General features: G+C 42.1%; 1 protein-coding gene across 2 annotated transcripts in view; it reads right to left on the bottom strand.

Moving 5' to 3' along the window:
- The window catches only part of IL6ST (interleukin 6 cytokine family signal transducer), a 54,680-nt gene extending 31,123 nt beyond the window's left edge, over positions 1 to 23,557 (bottom strand). For both annotated transcript variants that reach the window (XM_054032593.1, XM_054032594.1), the window contains exons 1-6: positions 23,436 to 23,557; positions 16,657 to 16,737; positions 11,026 to 11,337; positions 9,503 to 9,635; positions 7,935 to 8,095; positions 6,360 to 6,511 (exon numbers count right to left, since the gene is read on the bottom strand). In XM_054032593.1, the coding sequence (XP_053888568.1) occupies positions 6,360 to 6,511; positions 7,935 to 8,095; positions 9,503 to 9,635; positions 11,026 to 11,337; positions 16,657 to 16,737; positions 23,436 to 23,484 (888 nt within the window). In that variant the 5' untranslated portion in view covers positions 23,485 to 23,557. The remainder of the gene's footprint in view (positions 1 to 6,359; positions 6,512 to 7,934; positions 8,096 to 9,502; positions 9,636 to 11,025; positions 11,338 to 16,656; positions 16,738 to 23,435) is intronic.
- Positions 23,558 to 23,972: the final 415 nt, after the last annotated feature.

The raw sequence follows: 23,972 nt of genomic DNA, 5'->3' as shown, positions 1-23,972 counted from the left end.
ATATTTGCTCTGGCCCAATCACAACCTTAATGTCCAATATACTGCAAGCCATCCATGTTATGAACCCCTAATTTATCCAGTTTAAGAGCTAGAAATCACCCTGTTCCCGATGATGTAAAGCATTTACAGTTTAGTTATGTTGATTTAGGATATATTTGACCTTAAATCACGACACCACAATTTTCCATAAAAACTATTTTTAGAATTTTACACAGAAATTGGCACTAAAAAGAAAAAACACAAATGTTTTCTCCCTCTAAAGTCTGCACAGTAGACTCACATTAGTATACAAGTTTTTACAAGCAGAGACATCAAAAAATTACCAGCAAACAAGATTCATGTCATATACATGCAGAGAAAGATCAATGTGAAGAACTATAAAGGTTTTAATTCATGTTTGTTTAAGATGGCTCTTCATAACTCACTCATAAGCTTTGCCAATGTGATTAATGTGGCCATTCTAAACTCACACTAATCCAACTTTTACACTACATATTGTGTGTGTTTTAGTTAAGATTTAGAAATGTAGTAGGTAAAGACCTTTCTGTAAGTGCCTCAGAATTGTCATATACACATTTTATTATTCATACTGTAGCAGTGGCAAACAAAATTAAACAAGTTTGTATTTCATCCTGGAAATACAATCCTCAGAATAATAAGATGATAGGCCCAGACCTCCAGATAAATAAAAGTCACATCTACCCTATGAATATAATCTCCTGCTATTATAACTTTCAGTCACATTTGTCATAGCAAATCCCTCACATGGCAACAAAAGTGGCTAAATTTATCAAGCACATAGAATTAACACCTTGAGAGTTCAGAATAAGACCATTAGAACACCTGACAGAAGACTTCTCAAAGTGTTCATAAGTGGTTTAGTCTTCACGCTGAAATTACTTAGAGGAAAAGAAATTAACCTCTCCGCCTCAGTACGATGAAATAAATCACCCTGTGCAGTAACTGTCTTCGAGATGTGTGTCCCTGTGGGTTCTCCACTTTAGGGTGCGCATGACGTCCTGCACCTTTGATTGGAGATTTTGGTAGCAGTGCCCATTCAGCTTCTGCATGTGCCCTACCCATCTTTGTGCCCCATGCTGAGGCTACATAGGGCTGCGCAGCTGAACTGCCCTCAGTTCTCTCTCTACTGCGAAGCCCCACAGAGGCAGCTCCGGAGAAGAAGGGAGGAGGGTAGTTTGTGGAGCACCCACATGGACATACATCCCAAAGAACTCCAGTTGCTGCACAAGGTGCATAACCTCTTCTTCTTTGAGTAAAGTGTACCTGTGGATGCTCCACTTTAGGTGACTCCCTAGAAGTAACCCCTTAAGGAGGGGGGAGTTTTGGATCAGTCTATCACTGAAGAAAGAACTGTGTTGCCTACTGCAGCATCTGATCTTGCAGCATGAACTAAGGCACAATGGTCGAAAAAAGTGTGCACTGAGAGCTATTTTGCAGCTTGTAGATTTCAGCAACTGGAATAGGGCTGCAGACAGAATATCTAGAAGAGTGCACAATCAAATCTATGAGGAGGTGGAGCCTCAGTGAAACCATAAACAGGCAATAAGGAGAGATCCATTTACAAATTTCTGAGTGGAGACAGATGCTCCCTTAGACCTCTCCGCAACAGACAAAGTCTATGGGTCTTTCTGAATGGCCTAGTTCTGCCCAAATAAAAGACTAATGCCCCTTAACATCTAGCGTATGAAAGACAGACTCCTACGTAGATTGATTCGGCTCAAGAAAAAAAAAAACGGGAAAGTGAACAGTTTGCTTAATGTGGAACTCAGAAGAAACCTTAGGTAAAATCTTTGGATGGGATTGTAATGATACCTTCTCCTTGGAGAACACAGTTCCAACGGGCCTGCCATTGGAACCTCCAGCCTTCCCAACCCTTCGAGCACAAGTGATGGCCACCAAAAAGGTTTTGTTCATAGTCAGATGTAGCAACAAGCACGTAACAAGTGGCTCAAAGGGCTGTTTCATGAGATTGTTAAGAACCAGGTTGAGATCCCAAAGCAGCATAGGGGCTCTAATCTGTCGAGAGAGATTCAAAAGGCTTGTTAGGAATTGCATTGTGGTCAGAGAAGCGAAAGAAATCGAGAAACCTTCTTCTGGCACATGGAATGTTGTTATTGCTGCTAAATGAACCTTGATGGAACTCATACAAAGGCCTGAAGTTTTCAACGCCAATGGGTAATCCAAGATTGTGGAAAGAGACAACCTGGTATGAGAAAGATGGTGCTGGTTACACCAAAGATTATATCTTCGTCACTTCTAAAGTATGTCTTGTAGATTCTTTTCTGCTATTTTGTACTTCCAACGAACTTGCAGCTTTTAGTCCCAGAAACCACTAAGGAACCGTGCCTGCAGTTGCAGAATGTTCAGACTAGTGTCAAGCATGTGACCTGCATCCTGAGACAGCAGTCAAGGTTTGATCAGGAGTTGCCAGGGACAATAAGAGTCAAGTTTGATGAGGTAAGGAAACCAAACTTATTTTGGCCATGTTGGTGCAATCAAAATGACCTCGGCTTGGTCCTGTCTGATATTCATAAAGACCTTTAAGAGTAATGGAGTTGGAGGACAAGGGGAAAAAGAAAAAAAAAACAAAACCCGTTTTGTTCATTTAATGAGAAAAGCATATCCTGGAGACTAGGGATTCAGTTACCCTCTGGAACAGAATTTCCTGCACTTTGTGTTCGGACCATGGCAAAAAGAAGGCTAGCCTCTGGAAATCTTCAAGCTAGGAATATTTTATTGAGGACTTGAGAGTCCAACTCCCATTCATAATTTAAGGAGAAATATCTGCGGAGATCATTTGCCATGGTGTGTTGTATATCCAGGAGGTAAGAAGCCAAGATGACTGACTATCTGATTGGCTATGTACCAATTTCTAAAGATTTATCGGTTTGGCGCAGAGCAAGGGGCAACATGCTCCACGCTGATGACCGATAATACATGGAAGCTACATTGTCTGTCATGATCCAAATGGACTTGTTTTTGAGTAACGGAAGAAAATGAAGACAAGCATTTCTAATCGCTCTTAACTCCAACAGACTTATGTGCAAGTTCTGTTCTTCTTGAGGCCATCTGTCCTGGACTGCGAGAGGACCCATCTCAAGAGGAAAGTGTCCAATGTTAACATGACCATAGAGGGATTCTGGCTGAATGGGATTCCTACACAAACCTTGGATAGATTATTCCACGAGGTGAATGACTGTAGGATTTGACTGGCTACAGACTGTGCTTGTTGGGTACAGAAACTGTTCTGAGCTACCCCTGGAGACATCAAAAGGTGCAACCTGGTGTTTTGTGTAACAAAAAATGCAAGATGCCATGTGTCCCAGCTGTTGCAGAGGTGTCCTTGCTGGAACTTGAGGGCTGAGCTGCACTCTTTGGATAAGGTCCTTTAGAGCAAGGAACCTGTCAAGAGGGAGATAAATTTTCTCCATTATCAAATCCAGAAATGCTCCTATAAAGAGAATTTGTTGCAGGGGGGAGGGGGTTAAGATCTATTTCTATATTTATTTGCAGGCCTAGACTTCAGAATGAAGTTGTTGTTTGAACTGCCGACCACATCTTCTGAAATGACTGACCCTAGCGACGCCAGTCATCAAGGTAGAAACAGGCACTTGGTCCTAGACAACAGAGGTAGGCAGCTATGACTGCCATGATTTTTGAGAACACCCTTGCGGCGGATGACAGGACGAAGGGTCTATTGTCAGAATATTTAATTATGAAATGAACCTGCCAACTAAATATAAAAGTTAAACATTCTCCAGACAAAAGTACATTTACAGAGCACCAGTTCATACATGTCTAATGAGACATACTGGAAAAACAAGCACAACACACAAAATACCAGGACCAAAGTCACAAATTAATCCTGTGTTCAATGTATGCATCTTTGTTGAATGCTCTAGTGACACATTCCACACTGTAAACCTGGTTATTTATCTTCATTCAGAGCATCATAAGTAATTAGCCTGAATCAAATTCCATCAGTCCTTAATGTTGGTGGCCAAGAACTTTTAGATTTTCCTACTGCAATTGTCAATGGATATCATCCAACAAGATGGAGGCAATTAGAAGAAGTGTGTGGTTAGAGACTGACAAACCAAATTCTCTCTCTCTCACATTCATACACATACACACACACACACACACACACACACACACACACACACACACACTAAACTCAACAGAAGTGTTGTGGAAAGATTTCTAATGAGGGTAGAAGTTCTGAAAGAAAGCATCTGAAAAATATTGCAAGGTAGACTAGCACTGTGAATACCTGAAAGTGAAAATGACCACAGATTGTTTCATTCACATCATCTGAGGCCATGTCTACACTAGTGATTTTACAGTGGCGCAGCTGTAACGACATACATTGACAGATGCGCGAGTGTGGTCAGCGCTAACTTATGTCGCTCAGGGGCGCATTTTTTCACACTCCTGAGCAACAAGTTATATCGACAAAAGTGGTAGCACAGATATAGCCTAAGGGATCGCACAACCTGAACTCTAGTAAATTTTTAAAAAGTGAGTTAAATAGTTTCAGACACTAGATCAGTTGCCAAATCTCCCAACTAGTTTTTAGTGGTCGTACCCATCATTTTTTTGTTCTTTAAGAATGCTGTTCATTTCCTATTGTTGTGAGAAAAAAACATTTAAAATAAAGGAGAAAATATATAAAGGGTTCTTGAAGAGGGACAGAGAAGGAGAGTGAAAGGGCAGGTTGGAGGTAAATTGGATAGCATAACCCAAAGTAATGGCCTCCAATATCCATTTGTCCAATGTTATTGCCTCCCATGCTTGATGAAAGAGAGACAGGAGGTGCCCAAAATGAGGAAGGGGAGTTGTGTCATGCAGCTGTGAAAACCTGGTCATTGGGTGGCCTGGACGCTTGTTGTCCAAACAAAACTGGTGTTTGGACAACGCTGGAGACTAGGATGAAGCAGTCAAGGCAGCCTCAGGATTTTTCTTTGAAAATCTTGACCTCTTAGCTGGTTTTTCTGGTGGCCTATGGTAGGCAGAAAATTGAGCAGAGCAGAATCTTTGTGCTGACTGAGACCTGCTAAACGTCCTCTTTTGTACAGGTGTGTATAACCCTAAAGACTGAAGTATTGTCACAGAGTCCTTCAGGGTATGAAGTGAGTAGTCTGTGGAATCTGCAAAAAGCATCTGCCATCAAAAGGTAAATATTCCACTGGGGATTGTGTCTCTTGTGGAAACCCAGACAAATGAAGCCAAGAAGCTCACGTCATCACTACTGTGGTGGAAACAGACCAGGTTGCAGTGTCTGTTGCATCGAGAGAAAACTGCAGCGTTTTTGCCAAGAACTGACCCTCCATTATTATGGCGATGTACTGTTCTCGATGTTTCTTTGGCAAATGGTCAATAAAGCATTGAACTACTCATAGTTCAGGTAGTCATATTTCGAAATCAGCACTTTGTGATTAGCTATCCTGAACTGTAAACTGTAATGTTGCTGACGAGTAACACCTACGACCAAAAAGGTCCAGACGTTTCTGGTCCTTCTTATAAAGGGAGGTTTCTGAATATGTTGCTTGCTCCTTTCATCGACTGCATCCACAACCAGAGAATTTGGTGCTGGGTGAGAGAATAAAAACTCAAAAGATACCATGTCCCAGCCAGGGATTCTAGCAACCTGCTTGCATGTAGTGGGGGTAGTGGTGGTGGGCTGTTACTGGAGTTTGCCAGCTGTTCTTGGCTGACTCTAGGAGGGCTTTATTAATTGGCAGTACCACCAGGCTGAGGCAGAGGTGTGCAATATGTCCAGGAGCTTGCAATGGGAATACTGGACTTCTTCCAGGGAAATTTGCAAGGTGCCAGTGACTTGCTTCATCACTTCATTACTGGAATAGCCTAAAGTCATCAGCCAATGATAGTAGTGGCATTACTGCCTTGTCAGGTGACAATGAAATGTTTGTAAAAGGGGGGGGAGGTCACCTTCTTGTCTATACTTGCCTCTTTCTCCTCAAAGGTCTGCTCAGGCTCAGAGCTAAGAAACCACTGAGAGTCCCTTCCCAAGAGCAGTAAAGAAGCGAACTAAATGAGAGAAAGGCTATCAGCAGTCATAGGTATCAATACATACCGGGACAGAACACCCCCCACACCCCAAAATAAACATCACTGAAGAAAAATAATTTATGTCGTGCAGTAAAGCAGTACTTCTGGAGGTAGCAATACACTGAGGAAAGCATGGCTTATATAGTACCAACGAAGGGCATTGAAGCAACGGATGAGCTTCGGCTGCACATGGATGGTGAATGGAGACTCTGGATTAATGTGGCAGAGTGCACAAGAGGTCACTAAAACATTTAAAATAAGGTTACCTCCATCCAGTCTGGGCTGTCACTGATCCTGTATCGAATATTAAATTTCAGCTCCATCTCAACAAGTGAAATTTGGTTCTCCCATGACAGTTTCAAGACAGTGGGTAGTTCTCCTGAATTGACTGCTAAGTTGTGTGGAGGTAGAGGTTTCACTAGAAGAGAATGAGAAAGTACTGAATTATCCAAGTGCTGTACTGTTTAATTCATATGTATAGCATGAAGTATGGTATTTAATATACCTGGCATATTTTTATTGGTTTACAAGTTCATTTCTCTTTTCTATTACCTAGACCAGAGGTGGGCAAACTACAGCCCACAGGTCACATCTGGCCCACGTGACCCTCCTGCCCGGCCCCTGAGTTCCTGGCCCGAGAGGCTACCCCGCAGCCCCTACCCTGCTGTCTCCCCTCCCCCGCAGCCTCAGCTCACTGCGCCGCCGGCAGAATGCTCTGGGCGGCGGGACTGTGAGCTCCTGGGGCAGCGCAGTTGCAGAGCTGGGACCTGACCCAGTGCTCCGTGCTGTGTGGTGGTGTGGCTGGCGCCAGCCGGGCAATACAGCTGTAGCACCGCCAGCCACCGGTGCTCCACACAGCACGGTAAGGGGGCAGGGAACGGGGGGGTTGGATAGACGGCAGGGGAGTTTGGGGTGGTGGTCGGGAGTGTGAATAGGGGTTGGGGCGGTCAGAGGGCATGGAACAGGGGGGTTGAATGTGGGCAGGGGTCCTGGGGGGGCAGTCGGGGGACAGGGAGTGGGGGGAGCATCAGGGAACGGGGGGGTTGGATGGGGCCCCCGTCAGGGAGCAAGAAGTGTGGCGGTGGCCAGCGGTCGGATGGAGGGGCGGGAGGGGGAAGGCTGGGACACGCCTGGCTGTTTGGGGAGGCACAGCCTCCCCTAACCAGCCCTCCATACAATTTCAGAAACTCAATGCAGCCCTCAGGCCAAAAAGTTTGTCCGCCCCTGCTCTAGACTACTCACTGACAGTACCAGATGCCTGGAGAGTGCTCTTTCTTTGGAGGAGATAATGTATTGCGGAAAAGCTGAACAACGAGGGCTATAATTTTCCACCTTTCAGAAATAAAAGGCCAGATTCTAGTCCTTCTTACAGCTGCATAAACATGGCTGGAGTAGTACTACCCCTGCCTAGGGGACTATACTATAATGGTTCCTATGGCACCCCTCCAGTCCCAGTGAAGACGTGACTCTACTCTGGTAATAACTGGCTGCCAAAAGGCTTTTTTGGGGTGGGAATTGATAGGTGCAATTGGTTGCTACACTTTACATTAGAAATTGGCTGGGTAGCAGGCTGCTTCTCTCCCCGTCCCGTCCCATCCCCCCCCCCAATCTGGAGTGAGGTGGGGAGAGAAAAATCAGAATCACCTTTCACATCAAGACCTCTGCCCAGCACTGCTCAGGATCTAGTCCATAGTATACTACTTTTCTGAGCACAGAACTACTGTTGCCAACAGCAATAGAAACAGCATCTACACCCTAGTTCAACAACATTCAGAGCAGTAACAATTAGTTCTATTGCAATTCTTCAGTACTTCAGTATCTTAATTAAAGCATATAGTTACCAATGTCCACAGGATCAAAATCAATGTGCTCAGATTCAGCCTTCCCAAGGGCATTGTTAGCTTCCACCCAGACCTCCAGGTTGACAAAAAACTGAACATTGGAAATGTCACAAGAGTTATTTACACCTTGTGGTTCGCAGTCAGACAAGGTTTCTAGTGGCCTAAATTGAGAGTTAAAGAAAAAGCAAGGTTAAAATAAAGCAGTAGTTTGCATTTATACGAAGTACTTTCTATCCAAAGATCTCAAAGTGCTTTAAAAAGGAATGAATCTAGCCCATATCATACAGTAAATCTGCAGCAAAGCTGGGACCAGAACACTGGTCTCTCAAATCCAAGTCCCATGCCTTAACAAGAAGCCCAACCCATCCTTAGTTATGGAATTAAAATACATAACTTTTTTGTAAAGTGATAAGGTGGATGAGATAATATCTTTTATTGAACCAATTTCTGTTGGTAAAGGAAACAAACTTTTGAGCTACAGAGACCTCTTCCTTCAGGTAAAGTGATAGGTATAACATGAAAGGGACCCAAGCTCCAGACAATATTAGAAGCTCTAATGGATGACCTATGGTGTATATTCATTGCCATAAAACTTCAGTGCTTGCACTGCTTTACCTCTCTGCAGCTTTCAACACAGCAACAAGGTGTCACTGACTTGCTTACAAGACACAGCTGCAGTAGACAACACATAACCACAATGGCTTCAATTCTTTTCAAAAGCTACTCAGAATTGGGATGGGAATCTATTCCTCTTCCCTAAAACTGATCAGCTGGGGAGTCTTGCATCCACCCCAGTAATCTACATGAGATCTCCTGAAGAGGTTGAGACATGCAATGGACCCTGTAGCGAACAATTCATTGACGACACCCACACCACCCAGCTTTCATCTAATTTTGAACAGATATTACCATTGCCTATCTTGAGAAGTTTAGTTACAATTAAAAGAGATACCAACTCCTGGATGCAAAGCAATTGGCTGGTTGAAACTGAACCTAAGCAAGACTGAAGTAACACCAGTGGGAGAGTAGAAGCAATTTGAGCAGCTCACAGCTTTCCCACCATAATCAGAATCAAGGTTAATAATAATAATAATTTAAAAAAAAGCAGACATCCAACAAAAAAAATGCTATCTTCAAGGGTAAAGAACATAAGCCACTGGACTATCACCATTCAGATTTATTTACCTGTTCAGCATCAGTTACAGCGATGCTTGTCACAGAAATACCCATAACTGATGCAGAATCTGGTTCAAGCTGTACAATAGCTTAATACCAATGAGATCTGTACAAGACTCTCTTCCCTGCACTTTCTCAGTCTTGGAGAAAAATCATTTTATTTGCTTAAGTTTAAAATCTTAAACTGTAGGACAAACTTGAGTTGTCAAATGTTTTACCCTGAAACAGGCTACAGCAGCCTCAAAAGTCTAGATTTACAGTCTAACAAAAATATATTCTTTTAAAAAGTTTAACAAGTATTGGAACAGTTTTATTTAGCCTACATGCAAAACGCTAAAAATGATTAAGATGGGATATACCTGCCTTTTATAAAGCTTAGACAAGATACTTACCATTGAGATTTTAAACGGAAATCAGTGGCTAGGAATGTATCTCTTCCAGGATTCCAGGTACAAGTCATAATAAATTTAGTTTTTGACATCTGATGCACAATGCAACTCAAATTTTCAGGCTTCTCTGGGGGCACTGTATGAAAAAAGTTACTATATGTAATTTATGTGCACATACATTTGATTCCAATGAAAGCAGCGATGAATACACAGTTGCAAGAGTAATTTAGTTAAAATGGGAAACAATTTATTTACTGCTGCATTTAGTAAATGCTAAATATTAGGAGATAGAGAAGATCTAGTGAAGTATAATGCATAGATGCCTTGAAAAAAAAAGTCTGTAGTGGTAGGAGTCATCACTGAACAGAAAGCATCTGATTTGGGGATGGAATGAAATTTGGGACAGGGCAAGGCCTAGAAGGCTAGCACAGAATGCACTGGAATCGAAGGCAGCAACGGAGTAGTGAGACAGCAGATCGGTTTGTGAAGGAAAAGAAATAACATTGCTGTAGTATTGATAATATTTCAGGAGTTTAAGCTATGAAGATGTTAACAGATCTTAATGGCTTATTACTATAGATAGGTTCTCTCACATACACAAGATACCATGTGCAGAATGGGTAAAAATGGGTAAAATTCATCCCAATATAGAGAGCCCACACCTAATCTCCAGATATTTTTATTGCTTGGGGCCTAGGCATGTGTTTTCTGCACATTTTGTTCTTCATCATGTTGCAAGTACTAAGACAGACAACATGATACTCCGCGCATGGCTGAGTTAAGTAACCTTGGAGTTGGATTTCTCATTTATATATGTTAGAAATATTCTAGTCTCCTACCACTAACTTCCAGAGGATTGCTATTTGTGGTGTTGCAATATAATTTCCGAAGAATACTTTCTTTCTACAACTACTGCATTCCAATGATAATATGCAATTTTGACAGCTGTGAACATGACGAAGAGCACGTCAGTTGATAACGCCATCAGAAACTGAACATGAAGTTTTATGAACATTATTAAAAAGAAAAAAAAAATAAGTTAAAACCCAAACAGATATTGTGAGAATGAGACACAATCATTAAAAATATGCTTTAGAAAAATAAGACTCTTCAAGAACCACATTCTTTCTATCAAGCCCTTCATCAGCTCAATGATTTCTAAGAGATACCATTTTCATTGTGACACGTTCACATTTTCTTCACAGCGCTTCATGCATGTGCAGTTCTCTTGGTACCCTTTTACATATATGAAATACTTAATGTATTTTCTGCTTTGTGGATCATCTTTTTCAAAGTACTTTCATTTGTTCTGTGTGTTTAGCTTTGGGAGATTTTTTGTACAATTGTTCCAGAGAAAGAAGGGTTTTAAGAGGATACACCAAAATGTCCTTGAAAAACATTTTCTACAAGGCAGAAAAGAAAATGGAAACTTGCCAACATTATACAGTATCTCTCTGTACATAAACATTTAATGGGAAATTTATAATGTCCAAAGAAGAAAAAGAGAGGAATAAAAAGCTACTTACGGCCCAGTGTAACTGCAATTCCATAGATATTCTGCTCAATCTGTCCATCTGCTAAAACGTTGCATGTCAGAGGAGTAGCTAAAGTAGAGGTGTCACTAAATGTGACACTGGAAACAGTTCTGTTTATTACATGGTATTGTTCTTTAGGCACTACAGAATTTTTGATTTTCCAAATAATCTGATTGGCATGTATATTGCCAAAGTCAAGACAACTCTCATTGAGAATGCACAATGCTGTAAAATTGGAGCCAAGGGTCAACACTGGAGACTCTGGGATGATGTAACCACATGACTGTACAAGTCCACCTGAAACTAAAAGGTATAAAATCAATTTGAAATATCACATTTCCATATGAAATCTTTGTATTACTATTGTTACAAATAATCTTTAACAGTACTGCTACTGAAAGATTAGGAAAAATATTTGTGGAGACTATTTTGTGCACCTGGCAGTATATATGTATAGACAGTTACACTTGACTTGCACAATACAGTGTATTTCTTGTCTAATGCACTAGCACGAGCAAATCACTCATGCACTGATTTAGGGGAAGTTTGTGTGCATACTCTTCCTCGGGTATTGCAAGAGAATGTTACCAGTAACAACAGAAGAACTGGAACTGAAATGACAGAGACAGAGAAAATGAGATTAAAGATAGGATGCTTAATTATCTTTGTTTTTTCTCCTACACTCATCCTCTCCCCACTGCTGGAAAGACCTTTGTAAACAACAACAAAAATACCCATTATAAAAATTCTGTATATACTATTTTAAAAGGTGCTCTATCAAAAACGTGACTTCTGAAATTATTCAGTCCCCCCCACCACCGAAAAGTTGCTTGAGCAGCAATTACCACAACAATCATATTTTTAGGAAATTCAGGAGTTATTATTCTCTTCTTTTAATGAATCTCTATTTAGCACAGGAGTGGGCAAAATACAGCCATGACTAACATTTCTGTCAGGCCTTCTCTGCCCCCTCGTGTTCTCTGAATCTGGGCTGCTAAAAGTCGTGCTAAAAAGGTGCAGTGGGGCGCTCAGGCAGGCTGCCTGCCTGCTGTGGCCCCACGCTGGTCCCGGAAGCGGCCGGCTGCTGCTGGCACGTCTCTGCACGCCCCTGGTGGTGGGGGAGGCAGCTCCATGTGCTGCCCCAGCACCATCCTCACAGCTCCCATTGGCTGGTTTCCTTGCAGGGGTGGTGCTTGTGGGCGCAGGCAGCACACGGAGACCCGCTGCCCCTCAGCCTGCCTGAGCCCTGCTGCGCCGCCAGCCGGAAGCCACCTGTGGTAAGTGCCTCCCAGACTGAGCCTGCACCTCGCATCACCTCCCACACCCAAACTCCCGCCCCAGGTCAGAACCTCCTACTGCACCCAAACTCCCTCCCTCCTGCACCCAAGCTCCCTCCCAGACCCCACACTCCCTCCTTTAATATAGTAGAAATGTACGGCCCATGACAACTTACCAAGATTCATGGAGTGGCCCCCTGAGAAAATTATTGCCCACCCTGATATAGTATATTGAAATGAATGGAATATATATTCATTAAAATAATGAATACAATCCATATCTGTTTAGATTCCCACTGAGCAGTTATTTGCCATACTTAATTCCCCTGGACATGTAATGAACCAAACAAAAGAACTTTTGTTTTTCTGAGTCAGTCAACTGGTGACCAGCTAGCAAAGCCCAATCATGGGGCATATGCAGGTCATCTATATTTCTCACTAGGAAGGCAGTGGACTTCATACAACTAATCACAAAAAAACAGTTACCTATTTTGCCTATTCTGTAACTGTTGGTCTTTGGGATGTGGATGCAGACACGTATTCTACTCCGGACTGTGTGCGCCCAGTACACCGAATCCATAGGGTCAGCGCTTGTGCCCTGTGGACATTAGCCCCTCCCCAGGCTATTTAAGAGCAGCACTCTTCTTGGTTCCTTTGCACTGAACATCAAGGGCAAAGACACTGATGCAGGGGTGGGGAATACATGTCTGGACCCACATCTTGAAGAACAGTTACAGAACTGTCTTTCCTTCTTCAAATGGCTGCAGATGTGTATTCCATTCAAGTGACTCACAAGCAGTACTTGTAGGAGGTGGGGCTCAGAGTCCATTTCAACAATGACTTTAAAACTGCCTTGCCAACGTTTGCATCTGATAGAGATGCTGCGGAAACAGCATAATGTTTGGTAAAAGCATGTACTGAAGACCATATCGCAGACCTGCAAATGTCCAATATTGAAATATTGGTGAGTAATGCAGTCAATGTTGCTTGGGATCTCAAATGAGACTGTAATGTCTGTGGGGCACAGACTAAGATACTTCATATGCCATGGTAATGCAGGAGCCATTTGAAAGTAGTCTGCAAAGAGATTGCCTGACCCTTCATAGGAGACAAAAAGTTGAGGAGAGACCTGAAAAAGGATTAGTCCCCTCTAAGAAAAATGCCAGACATCGTCTCACCTCCAACATCTGAAGAAGTTGTTCATGTGAATTCAAATATAGTTTAGGAAAAGATTATTGGCAAGTAAATCACTTGGTTAAAGTGAAACTGCAAAACAACTTTTGACATAAATTTTGGATACCACCATAGGGCCACTTTGTCTTTGAAAAACTGAGTACAAGAGGCTCCAACATAAAAGTCTGAAGCTCACTTACAACTGATTCATCGGGGGATGACGAAGAGGAGGCCTATGGTACTGAGGGTTGGTCCAGTTCCTGCTCCTCTTGTGGCTGCTCATGAGAGGGATCTCAAATCTGACCCTAGGGTGCTTGCAGCATTAATGCTAGACAGCCAGTAGATAGACCCAGCTGAGGTAGCTGCAGGGATGCTCTTGATTGGGGGGCAAAGGGTGAAGTGAACTCCCACCTGTTCCAAAAGGGCCACCGTTATGGCCTTGGTTCCCAAAGGTGCATGGTCCCAGGGTCCTTTCAATAACCCCCTTACTAGTACTGAGTCTGAAATCAGGGCGGGTAGGTGGTATAACCCAACAGTGGGATCAGATAGGTTGGGACACACTTCTTCAGAGTCCAGTGAAGATAATGACTTCCTGCAGCCAAAGTGGTGCTGTACCCATCAATACCAGTGAAGAAGGTTCAGACTCTGAAGGGGAACTGGGGAGATCATCTGTGGCTTTCCCCTAAACGGTACCACTTTAATCGATACCCTGATGGGTGAATCAGCTAGAACTGTGCAGTGCAGAGGTGAAGCCACTGACATCAGTCCCTTGGGTGCCAGGCAAGTCTTTTGAACTGCTGGTGACAGCAGCACCAAGAGCTTGAACAACTCTCTTGCAGCCTCAATTGTTTCAGGAGCAGATGGTACTGGGAAAACAGTGAGGTAATCTCAACGAGGGTGTTTCAGGAGCCAGTCTTGCAGACCTGTACTGGGCTCTAGAATCAAACTCCAGCACTTAGAGGTGTACTCTGGGGAGTGTGTCCGCTTTGAATGCCCTCGTGATTCCTTAGAACAGCTTGACCTCTTCACCTCTTTCAATGATCCCAGTACAGAGTCCAGTTTCTTATGCCTCTTCTTTGGTATCAGTAATGCCAATCTGCCCTGCCGTACTAGTAACACTGGAGGCATGCTACGGAGTGACGCCAAGGTGCTTGGTACTCGGACCTAAGTAGATGTCTCAGATAAGAGGATGTAGTGCCAATTCTAGAAGCAGATATTTCAATCTAGTTGCCCTGTCTTTTTTGTAATGGGGCTTAAAGCCCTTACAAATGCCACATTGGTCACTCATGTTAGCCTTCCCCAAGCACTTAAAGCAGTTGGGGTGAAGGTCGCTATTAGGCATTACCTTACCACAGGGCTTGATACCCAGAGAGTGAGGCATCTCGCTGGTAACAGGCCTGGTAACCAAAACAATTTTTTTTTTTAAAACACTAAAGTTATTAAAACACTAATCAACTAACTACTAAAACTATACTAACTATACAACGTGTACTATTTACAAGTTCAACTGAAGACTTGCAGATTCAAGGAAAGGGAGCTCCAACAACCGTCATGGGAGGCTGCGGGTGGCTCTGCCCTTAATGCCGGCATGCAGTGCGGGAGGCACCAGACGACACTCATGCCACCCCGATGGGCACTGCTAAAGGGAAAAACTGACAACCCTGCACTGGAAAGCACACACAGACAGTGGAATTGACATGTGCAATCACTCAATGTGGCATTTTCTGTTGACTCACATTAATTCCCTTCTTTTGAAGGGAACGCTTCATGACTCTCACAATTGTGAGCCTAAAATAATTAAGAGCTCTACTGAAGAGAGAGAAAAGTACAAACAATCTGGATACTGAAATGCAGAAACAATGTAAGAATTACCACAACTGGCACAGGATTTATTGATTACATATACTATTGTAGGCCTCAGATACTAAAGGGGGAATGAGTTACTAACCCACTTTTTTTAATCTGTTCAGGTATTCAGTATGCAAATTAAGCATATATTAATAGATCACTAGTCTAAGAATTACAGATTTAAAGTTGCTACTTAGCGTCCATGAATGACACCACATAAATTATCCCACTGAAGAGATGTACTGGGGTATCACTCTCGATTTTCCTGAAGAGGAAGCGGTGGTTATGAGTGAGCCAGCCTGCCTGAGAACCACTATGTCACATCTAGTGACCCAGTCTGCAGCTTCACCTTCCTTTGCTGGAAGCATGTGGGCAAAGTAGGAAGCAAAGCACTCAGAAGTGCTGCAGTAGTGTAGCCAACTACGCAGGACAGCATTCCTGCATTAGAGGCTGGTTTTTTGGGAGATAAAGAAAACACAAAATTTGTATCTGCAAAGTAGGAAGGTGGGAGAACAGGGACAGAGTGAAAACAGGAGGACAAAGGAAAGAAAGAAAAGCAGGTGAAAAACGAAGCAGACATGGAAACAGAAAATTATAGTATGAGACAAAAAATAAAAGAATTAATCTAATCAATAACAGCATCTGTTATCCATCAGATAGAAGATGGTAGTGCAAAAAAAAGAGACAAAAATTATAAATGGGGAAGAACACCATATCTTTTGGGATAAAAGTACTTTCAGACTGCACCCTTTACGAGGTATAATTCAGAGAAGAAAGTGCCTCCAAAAACTAATGCTCAATCTCTCCTTTATTTCATTCTTAGATGTGTAATTTAAGGTGAGGAATTCTATATGTATGAATGTTTTACCTAGAATGTTATATGTTAAAGAAGGCTGCGATAATTGGCAGTTTTAAGAAACATCTATTTTTCCAGTTTATTAACTCTGTGCATTTGACAGCACTGTGTCTAATCTGTTCCAGTGCTGCCTCTGTATAGTCAATTTCTGCCTTTTGCTTTGCTCTTCCCACAGCAACAAGGGAGAGACCATAGGAAAATGTGACCACAGAGCTTCAGGTGCAGTACCTGGAACTAATTTTAATTTGTTTTTTTGAGATCAGCCGGCTAAAAGGACATCAATGCCAGTAGCCATAATTGAGTGAGAACTCGGTCTCTTTGGATTATTTGTTTCTACAAATAGCTAGCACAATGGTGCCCTAATTCCTCATTGGGACCACTAGACACTACTGCAACATAATCATCATTAGCAACAGCTAGTTGCTCTAATAAGTCCATGACCTGTCCAACATTTTCATTTAGTCTTACCTCCAAGAGAGCAAACACTCAGGGAAATATATAAAGCATTCATCACCCAGCTCCATCGAGAAGACATTTTGCATATAGTTCCTGTAAAAAAACAAAGATTTTATATAGTTTCCATTTACTGCACTTGTGTGACCACCAGCTTCCCTTTACTGCTGCAACCCTTGATACCCTGCAGAAAGTCAGGATGGAAGAAGGAAAAGCACACACCTTTTTTCCAATCACTGCAGGAAAAACAGCACGCCTACATGATATAAATAGACGGGCATGGAATTAAAACTGTGCATCCATGCACTGAACTCAAGCCTATACACTCAAACTTCTATTCCATATGTGGCAAAGTATACAAGGAAAGTACCAAATCAGAAGTGTTTTCTCTTCCCCCACTCCCCACGCACACACACTTACTTTGTGTAAGTGTAAAATCAGTACATAAAGTGCAATGCAGTAGAGAACCAAGTCTACCATGATCAGTGCTGCTCCCACTAAAGCGAGCGGCAAACTCCTCATTGATTTCAAAAGGGGTAGGATGAGGCCTCAAAGCTAACTACAACAAAAATCATTAAGTAACATTGCTTCAATTACAACCTATTTTTTTAAAGTACACCTCTACCTCGATATAACGCTGTCCTCGGGAGCCAAAAAAATCTTACCACGTTATAGGTGAAACCGTGTTACATCGAACTTGCTTTGATCCACCGGAGTGCGCAGCCCCACCCCCCCAGAGCACTGCTTTACCACGTTATATCCGAATTCGTGTTATAGCGGGTCGCGTTATATCGGGGTACAGGTGTATATCTGGTGCACAAATTTAACCTTAAGGAAAGTCATAAGAAATAGTGACAAACTATTTTTGAGGAACATGGAGACAGAAGTTAGTAGTTTCAAATCAGGGCACTTAAAAAAAGACGTGTAATGCAAAGACAGTTTGGCCAGTTTTCTCTGAAACATTTACCTTAGAGTAAATATAGCAATCTTGGACAAACTGCTTTTCTTTGGGTTTGATGGGTTATTGATGTGGGGGAGTTTTAAATAGGATTTTCTAATGGAAGCTGGAAGCTACATGCAATCATATTTTGGAGATGCACTAGGCTTTTCATAATAAATAAATTAAATTAATGGAGATATCCCATCTCCTAGAACTGGAAGGGACCTTGAAAGGTCATCGAGTCCAGCCCCCTGCCTTCACTAGCAGGACCAAGTACTGATTTTGCCCCAGATCCCCAAGTGGGCCCCCTCAAGGATTGAACTCACAACCCTGGGTTTAGCAGGCCAATGCTCAAACCACTGAGCTATCCCTCCCCCCCAAGCACATATTTTAGTGTCAGTTTCACCTACTGGATATAAAGATTTTTAAATCTTATATGTTTAGCTCATATGCAAGTAGTTTCTATGTAAAGCAGGTAAGAATACAAATGCTAGATGTTTGTAATCCCCAAAATGTGTTTTGTTGCTATTATCCATGACTGGGAGGAAAAAAGAGGCAACCACCATAACATGGTGTTGGTTCATTTAGTAGGTATAACCAGAATTCTGAATATTGATTATAATTGCTGGATGATATGTGACTTGTATTTTGGCAATTACACAACATTTTATGGTCAAAACAACAAATCCCAGATGTGCTGTAAGCTATTAAAAGCCATGGGTGTCAGAACTTGACCTATGCTTAATGGTACTTATAACAGTCTATTAGAAAAGAAAAATCTGTTTTAACCTCATATTGTTCTAGTTCAATCACAGTAATTAAAAAACTAGACAATTCCAGAACATAAATTAAAAAAAGATACAGAAAATAAAGTTGAATAGTTAGACTCTCGATAAAGGTACACAGTATTAAAAACTTTTAAGATGAATATTTCTTTTTGCCAAAAGAGACCGGGTAATTTCATATAACAGCTGAAGAAGTTAAATAGAGAAAATGGAAGATTACTTCATCCTTTTAAAATAACTTGTAGACCCACAATTCCTTCTTTTCCAGATCATTGTTTAGTTTAGGACATAAAAATGTGTTCTTTCCTATGCAGCTCTCATGTACCTTATAGACACTAGGGTCTCAATTCTCTACTGCATTACACCTTGGGTAATAATTTACACCTCTGCAGAGGGAATATATAGTGCTACCACTACTGTAACTTAGTGGGAAATCTAATTTATTAACATAACTGCACTGATGTAAGTGACTACTGAGGGAAGGCGGCAGTGGAGAATCAGGTCTCAAGCCTTCTGCACTGAAAAATTAATTATAAGACACTCAACAAGGTAGTGAAACAAGTAGTTTGTTATTCCAGTGGACTACAGCATCATAATTACAATGACTCAGTGCTTACCTGAATCCAGGCAACTGGCAAGGATTTCTCCATGTTCCCCAAAAGATTTACCCTCCCATTCATTACCCACAATCTGAGATGTCAAGGCTATCTTCTCTCATGAGAATGGCTGTAATTACTAGCTTCTGAATCAGCAAACCTGTTATTGTAGTCCATGTTAGGATTTTTTAATTTAATTTTTTAAAATGATTTATTAATGGTACTCTGGATGTTATAGTTATGTGCCCAAAAAGAAATCTGGTCTTTTTTTTGGTAGACAAAATTAAGTCTTGTAAAAATAAAGTTGTGTTGAACACTAGACATATTTGTACAGTATGTATCTTGCATGGTTGGACTTATTTTGTCATTCAGTTCACTTATTACTTGTTATGTACTTTTCTCATCACTTAAAAATCCAAACACCATTCCAGATTCAGAGACAACTATGCTTTCTTGTTAAAAGACTGGGATGGAAAGGGAGAAGATTCTTAAGTGAATATGGGTTTGTGGTAGAGCCTCTGCTCCAGGATGGGTAAACAATAAAATCATCAGATTTATTCTTTTAAAAATCTAAAATAAAACTATTTAATATTAAATTTGAAAATTATGACAATCTACGTCAAAGCATCACCTAACTATTAAAGTATCAGAGGGGTAGCCGTGTTAGTCAGGATCTGTAAAAAGCAACAGAGAGTCCTGTGGCACCTTTAAGACTAACAGATGTATTGGAGCATAAGCTTTCGTGGGTGAATGCCCACTTCGTCAGATGCAGTTCAGCTCAACGACTAGTTTGCTCAAATGAAGCCAACTATGAGTTGAAAATGTAGGAAACATTGGTTTCTTTCTTCCATTCTATGAATAAAAAATAGGTATAAGAAGATAAAATCTACTAGCTCTAAACTCATTAAGGACATGGTCTCCAGCTCAATTCAATGTGGATAATACTTTTCATTTAATAAATCAATTGTAAATGAAAATCATGTTTTAATAAGAAAAATGTATCCAGCGCATTTAAGTTTTATTTAATTAAAAAATATTGTTTGTGCATTTTTAATTGAATTCCAATTTCCATACAAATAGAGCTCGAATAAAAAAATGTAATAACTAGGAAATGCATCATTCAGCATTATCTAACATAAAAAAGTAAGACAAGAATCTGAATAGATGTATGTTAAGATATATAACTATATAGATAGAGTGTATCCTCCTGGTCAGCAAAAAAGTATTTAGTGTAAAGACTATGATTAATTCAATGTGTTTTAACGGTTAACAACCAAAAGTCAACCTCTCTAAGAGAATAATCAAAAAGTAGAAATGCAAAACAAGATTAAATAATTTAAATCAATGTTTCCTGCTTGCTGATTGAAATCATGGTTAAAATCGGTGATTCAGTTTGCTTTGATTAAAATCAATCCATCCTGCTCTGTGACTTTAAGACTTTATGCTGGGGATGAGGAGAACAGAGACACTGCTGTTGCTACCTCTTATCCACAAACTCAATTGGGACAAAAATAAACGCTAGTCTATGTTATGTGGTTGCTTTTCAATCACCAATCCCAGAAACAAGCTTCTGATCTGACTTTCACTTAAAATGTTGGGTGTTATGACTGACTAGTACATCTGAAAAAGACTTACCTTCCACCTTAGTTTCTCCATGTACAATAAATGGCATTGAACAGCAGTTGCTCCCCAATGTGTACTTGACAAGTCAAGGACATACAAAAGTCCGATATGTGCACTCTATAAATAATGTGATACTAGAAAACTCAAGGGAGAATTTAGCAAGTAGAGGGCCCAGTGAACAAAACCTAGGGCAGGCCAGTTTTCATTTCCAGTGTTGAGCAGAACTGCCTGGTCAGCAGAGAAACACAGGCATCTTAAGTGCAGATCAGCAGTGTGTGACAGGAAGCAATTACATTTCGCTTGTCCACAGTAGATTTTAGGTTGTCCCAAGCTGCTGCACAAAAAGAGATTTCCTAACTTATTTCAGTCAGTCACAAAATGACAAGAAAAGAAAAGGAAAAAGGTATCAAAGAAGTGATGATTCTAAGGGCCTCACAAATTGCTTTCACAGCTCTGTCTGTCTAACAAGCAAGGGATCAAGGCTGTTATGTTACCATTACTAGCCAAGTGGTCTATTTTCCTTGTTTGCTCAAATAAGAATGTTCTGACAACTAAATGTAAAGTGTCATTTCAACTTTTCTGGACAATCTCCTACATGCTACTGCAAAATTGTTTTTCTATACATTTCTTGGCATTATTATAAAGAATATATATTCAAATAAATTGAGTTCACTGAGAAACACAGACATACCCCCCCTCACTTGCCGTACACTTCATGGTGGAATCTTAAATCCATTTCACATTTTAAGTATCAAATCAACATGTGGCAAATATGTATCAAGCAGTATGTTTTTTGCCTTTTCTACCAGATGAGACGGTTCTTCAGTTTGTCTCCTTCAGCTCCTTTAAAGGAAACTTGCTGTATTCATCTAACGTTTTCCTATAGTATCAGTAGTGACATAATGAAAAAAGTCTGTGATTACTAATACTTTAAAAATTGGTCAAACTGAAGTCAATTACACTAAATCTTAGTTTGCAATAAATTAAGGAACATAATTGAACTACTATTATATCCCTGTACTGCAGATCTCAACACTTTATATGAGATAATAGATGTAGTATACAGATAACTTTCTGTAAAACTGCAGTCACTTTTCAGACTTTAAACTATGTAAAAAACAGCGCATGTTTTGAACTTGAAGTCACCAATAGGGATTAATCTATTCAGTTTACAAATAAAAAAATGTTTTCTACTAGCCCTAGATATTCAATCTTGTAGTTGAAAATCAAGTTTGTTCTTTTGGGCTCATCCAACAGTTTTATTTATAAAGGGGGGCAGAAAAAAAATCAGTTCCCTCTCATATGGTGGTACTAGCTCTCCAATGTTAAGAAGAGTAGGCAGTGGTATAAGCTTAATTTATTCAAGTAAGCATATGACTTAATAGACGGAGGCAGAAGGCTAGTTGATTACAATAGTACCAATTTCATCAGAGTAGAATCATACAAATCTGTTATCTTTAAGTAGTTACAGTACTGTATAAGTAGAAGGAAAAACTGTATATAACCCTAGGAAAAAAGCTCCGATTTTCAGATTTGTAGCTAAATATTGAAGCTTTGTTTTTGATTAATACTTTACTTCCAGGAATCTGTCTCCATTTTTGATTCTGTGCTCTCTTGACTTGGTTAGAGATTTTAAAACATTTACATTTCCATTCTCTCCCCCCAACCTCATCATAGTGTATTTCAATTAAAAAGTTACCTATATTAACAAGTATCATACTTGTCTCTTTTCCTTGCACTTTTCCTCTGAGGAGCTCAGAGAGCTTTAAAAAGGAAGTCAAAGCACAGCTAATCCCATTTCATATATGGGAAAACAGGTACAAAGAAGCAAACTGATTTGCCCAAGGCCACACAGCAGGCACGCAGCAGAACTGGGAACAGAACCAATGTCTTGCAACTCCCCGGCCAGCGTCCCATTCTACTGGGTCACCCTTACATAGCATAAAAAAATCCTCTAACGTAATTACACCTTGCATACAATGTGTCCGTGTGGTTTGAAGCATTTTATTATTGGCTGTTACTTAATGCCAACATTCATACTGCTTTCATAAGTTATCTGGAAGGGTATTTGGGTGCCAAACTAGGATGCCATTTCATTAATGTCAGGGATTGGGTTATAAACAGGAGTAGAAGAGGTTACAGGCCGCCTCTTTCCAGCATTACACGTCTACCTTCCTGAATGTGATGGAAGGACCAGAATAATCAAAAAGTAGTTGTAGGGGAAAAGGAAAAAAACGCTCGCAAGCGCACCATCAGGTTGCCTTTTAAACCCGCGCCACGGGGCTGCAGCCTCCGGCTCCCTGTGCGGGCGCGCTCGGGAAGTCAGGACATCGGCAAAGCAGCCGGGAGCACTAGTAAAAACGCCGTTCTCTCAGTTCCCCAGGCACCCACCCACCCGCCCTGGCAGCGCGCTCCAGCTCCGGGCACGATCAGCTGGCGGGACAGCGCGGCGGCCGAGCAGCCTCTTGCCAGACAGACACCCCCACCCCACCCCACCCGGGGCAGTCGCTCTGCTCCCGGCTCCGCCGGCGCCACGGGGACCGTTAACGGACCGTCTCAACGGCCACCGCGGAGGGTCTGCTCTGCTGGCTCCGCACCAGCACGCTCGCCTCACCCAACGCGCGCGCCGGCCCGAGCGGGCCCAGCAAAGCCGGCCCGGGGACCCGGACAGAAACACCCGGTGGGAGGAGGGGAGACTGTGAGGCCTGTAGCCCGAGCACGTTATCGGGCGGGGGGGTGGTGAAGAGTGTACGAGAAGGGGCTCCGGGGCGAAAGGAGCCGCACGCAGCCCCTGCCCCACACCCCACCTCCCCCCAGTTCCCTGACGCTCCTGGGGAGCCCCTGCCCTACCTTCCGCATCCCTCACGGCCCCGGCACGGTACGGGTCCCGCTCAGCCATTCGCTAAGTAGCGGCGTCAGCCCAGGCCTGGACCATATTCCCGATCCCGTCCTGTACGGGCAGCACGGGTCACTGTCTTTCTCTCGGACACCCATTGGCCCGGGCCAGCCAGGGGGCTGACGTCACGAAGGAGGCGGGGCTTCCCGTAACGAGCTTCCCGGATGCCAGAATTCTAGGGTTGCAGGGTCACTGCTAGCGGGGGAGGAGGGAACCAGGGCGGTTCTATTGTGCCTGCAGGGCGCCCTTCCCCTCCCACCCACCCCCGCGCCTGCGGGTGTTTGGAATATTCTGCTGGGCCTTTAAGGGTCGGGGGGAGAATGGTAGGATTTTACTCCTCCTGCAGAATAGGGCAGCGGAAGGTTCTATTCCCTTTTGCACGTGAGGTGTGGTGGAGGGGATTAGAACGTTCTAATCCCCGGGGATGCGTATGGAATGTTCTATCCCTCCTGCAATTCAGGGGTCTCCGTCTATAGGACCTGTAGCTGCGG

This window comes from Malaclemys terrapin, chromosome 6 (assembly GCF_027887155.1).
Source record: "Malaclemys terrapin pileata isolate rMalTer1 chromosome 6, rMalTer1.hap1, whole genome shotgun sequence".
In the NCBI taxonomy this organism is placed as follows: Eukaryota; Metazoa; Chordata; order Testudines; family Emydidae; genus Malaclemys; species Malaclemys terrapin.
Note: the sequence above shows the minus strand (reverse complement) of the source record. Positions and strands in the feature narration are given on the sequence as shown.